We start from the raw sequence: 2,076 nt of genomic DNA on the forward strand, positions 1-2,076 counted from the left end.
AGATCACATGGCTTCTGGTACTTTGAGATCATGCTAACGGCGAGAAGGGAAGTGTGTTTCAATAACTAGCTGAGTGCTTGTACGGAGGATATGGTAACTTCTTTGTACCAATATATATTGGTGGTTCGGAAGTCGTTTTCCCAAGAACTAACGCGATCTCCTATTTTCTAGTACCATTAGTGAACTCTTTTGGTCTGATCCTAAGTACGCAGTGAGCTAACTAGATACAAGGAACTTGACAAGCATTAATAGATTTATATAAACGACAAGGACATGAGTCTACTGGATTTTATAATACAGGGTTGAACTGTGGGTTAGTTTCAATGCCCAAGGCAGAGCACTGGATTGGATACCCAGGGAACTGTGCTCCCATTAATAAGAATCATATTCTAAGTCACCAGGCATGCAATACCAATCAGATAACAACTGAAGCTAGACTCCATGTTACACTTACTAAAATGGGATTCCTAGGTTGATATAAACTACCTTTTTCTGGGGAGTATATACTACGAGTTGGACTACTGGTTTAGATCTTGAAGGTCTTTGTTTACCGGATCCAAGTTCTCTTGTGCTTTTCATGACCATCATGTTAAGTGCATTAAGTATAGTGGTATCCAGCGTATATTTGAAAAACCAACATTTGTATACAAGCTGTACGAATATCATGACATTCACTTTGGTAGTCGCCTTCTTAATGTTAGTCTGTACGGAATACTTAGGACTATCTCTTTATATTAATGATAATGCATTTGGTAATGGACTTTTCATCTTAACTGGTATACATTTTAGCCATGTTATTGTTGGAGCTATCCTTGTATTCTTCACTCAAAGTATCTATAGTTCTTTAGTTACTTACATGCCTACAAGCTCTATAATGCTAAGCAAATCTAAAGGTATGTTATGCAAGATCTTTACAGAACCATTCACTATTTTATATCTACACTTTGTAGAAACCATGTGGATATTAATCCACATTACATTCTATCTCTAAATCATATAAACGGTCGTAAGGTACGCCGGGGATAACAGGTCAGATAATATTGGGAGTTCTAATCCTCGGATTGTATCAGCACCTCCATGTCGGCTCATTACTCCCTTGTTATTGAACAAGATTCAGTTAGGAACGCTAGTTCACCGTCAGATGTAATACGTGAGCTGGGTTAAGAACGTCTGGAGACAGTTTGTTCCCTATCTACCATATTATCTAATTGGTTTAATTTTCTTACAAACGGCTTTTGGTTTGATTGAATTATCGCACCCAGATAACTCCATACCAGTGAACCGGTTTGTAACTCCGCTTCATATCGTACCTGAATGGTACTTTTTAGCATATTATGCGGTGTTAAAAGTAATCCCATCCAAAACCGGTGGTTTGTTAGTATTTATGTTATCAACATGTCAATGAAATATCAACAACGATGAAACTTATTTGGTTAACATAACAACATAGAAGGTAAAGCTGGATTACGTTCAAACTTTACACTGGATACGTTTCAATGTTAACTTACTAAATACCATGGGAGCGAAGAGAATCTAATATGTAACTCCGTTCATGGAAATCAAAAGAGCTTTCACGCTATCTCTAGTGCCTGTCGAGTCGCTCAAGGAAGATTTGATCCTGTATATGATTTAAGGGATGTAAAGGTGCTCAGGGTCTAACCGTCGGGCCATCTGGATCCTCATATTCAAAGATAATTCTATTTAAGAAAGTTTTAGATAAACGACATGTGAAGAGTCGGACCAACTTTCACGCACGACGATAATTACCCGACAAGGATTTACCTACCTTTGGACCGTCATAATACAGCCGCCGTTTACATTTTACTGCACCGGGCAGGGATTATATACTATACCTCTACAGTGGTTTAGCAGTATCTAGTGTTGATGTACAACAGACGCTCTCCTTGTTCCACTACCTAACCATAATCTATTGTTCCAGATATTAAGGAATGTACGCTTCATATAACTACACAACGTTATGCCAAGAAGGATACCAGATTACCCTGATTATCTTTGTTATATTAATACATGGTGTTCAATTGGTTCTATATCCACAATAGTTATCATCTTAACTAT

General features: G+C 37.7%; 2 protein-coding genes across 2 annotated transcripts; both read left to right on the forward strand.

Moving 5' to 3' along the window:
- Positions 1-577: 577 nt before the first annotated feature.
- Positions 578-991, forward strand: BESB_033280 (cytochrome c oxidase subunit iii subfamily protein; the record flags this gene model as incomplete). The annotated part of the gene is made up of 1 exon (XM_029361914.1): positions 578-991. One exon carries the CDS (start codon positions 578-580, stop codon positions 989-991), a length of 414 nt encoding a protein of 137 aa, XP_029214658.1.
- Positions 992-1,077: 86 nt separating this feature from the next.
- Positions 1,078-1,405, forward strand: BESB_033290 (putative apocytochrome b; the record flags this gene model as incomplete). Its single annotated transcript, XM_029361915.1, has 2 exons — positions 1,078-1,116; positions 1,181-1,405. 2 exons carry the CDS (start codon positions 1,078-1,080, stop codon positions 1,403-1,405), a joined length of 264 nt encoding a protein of 87 aa, XP_029214659.1.
- Positions 1,406-2,076: the final 671 nt, after the last annotated feature.

Source organism: Besnoitia besnoiti (assembly GCF_002563875.1).
Source record: "Besnoitia besnoiti strain Bb-Ger1 chromosome Unknown contig00191, whole genome shotgun sequence".
Taxonomy (NCBI): domain Eukaryota; phylum Apicomplexa; class Conoidasida; order Eucoccidiorida; family Sarcocystidae; genus Besnoitia; species Besnoitia besnoiti.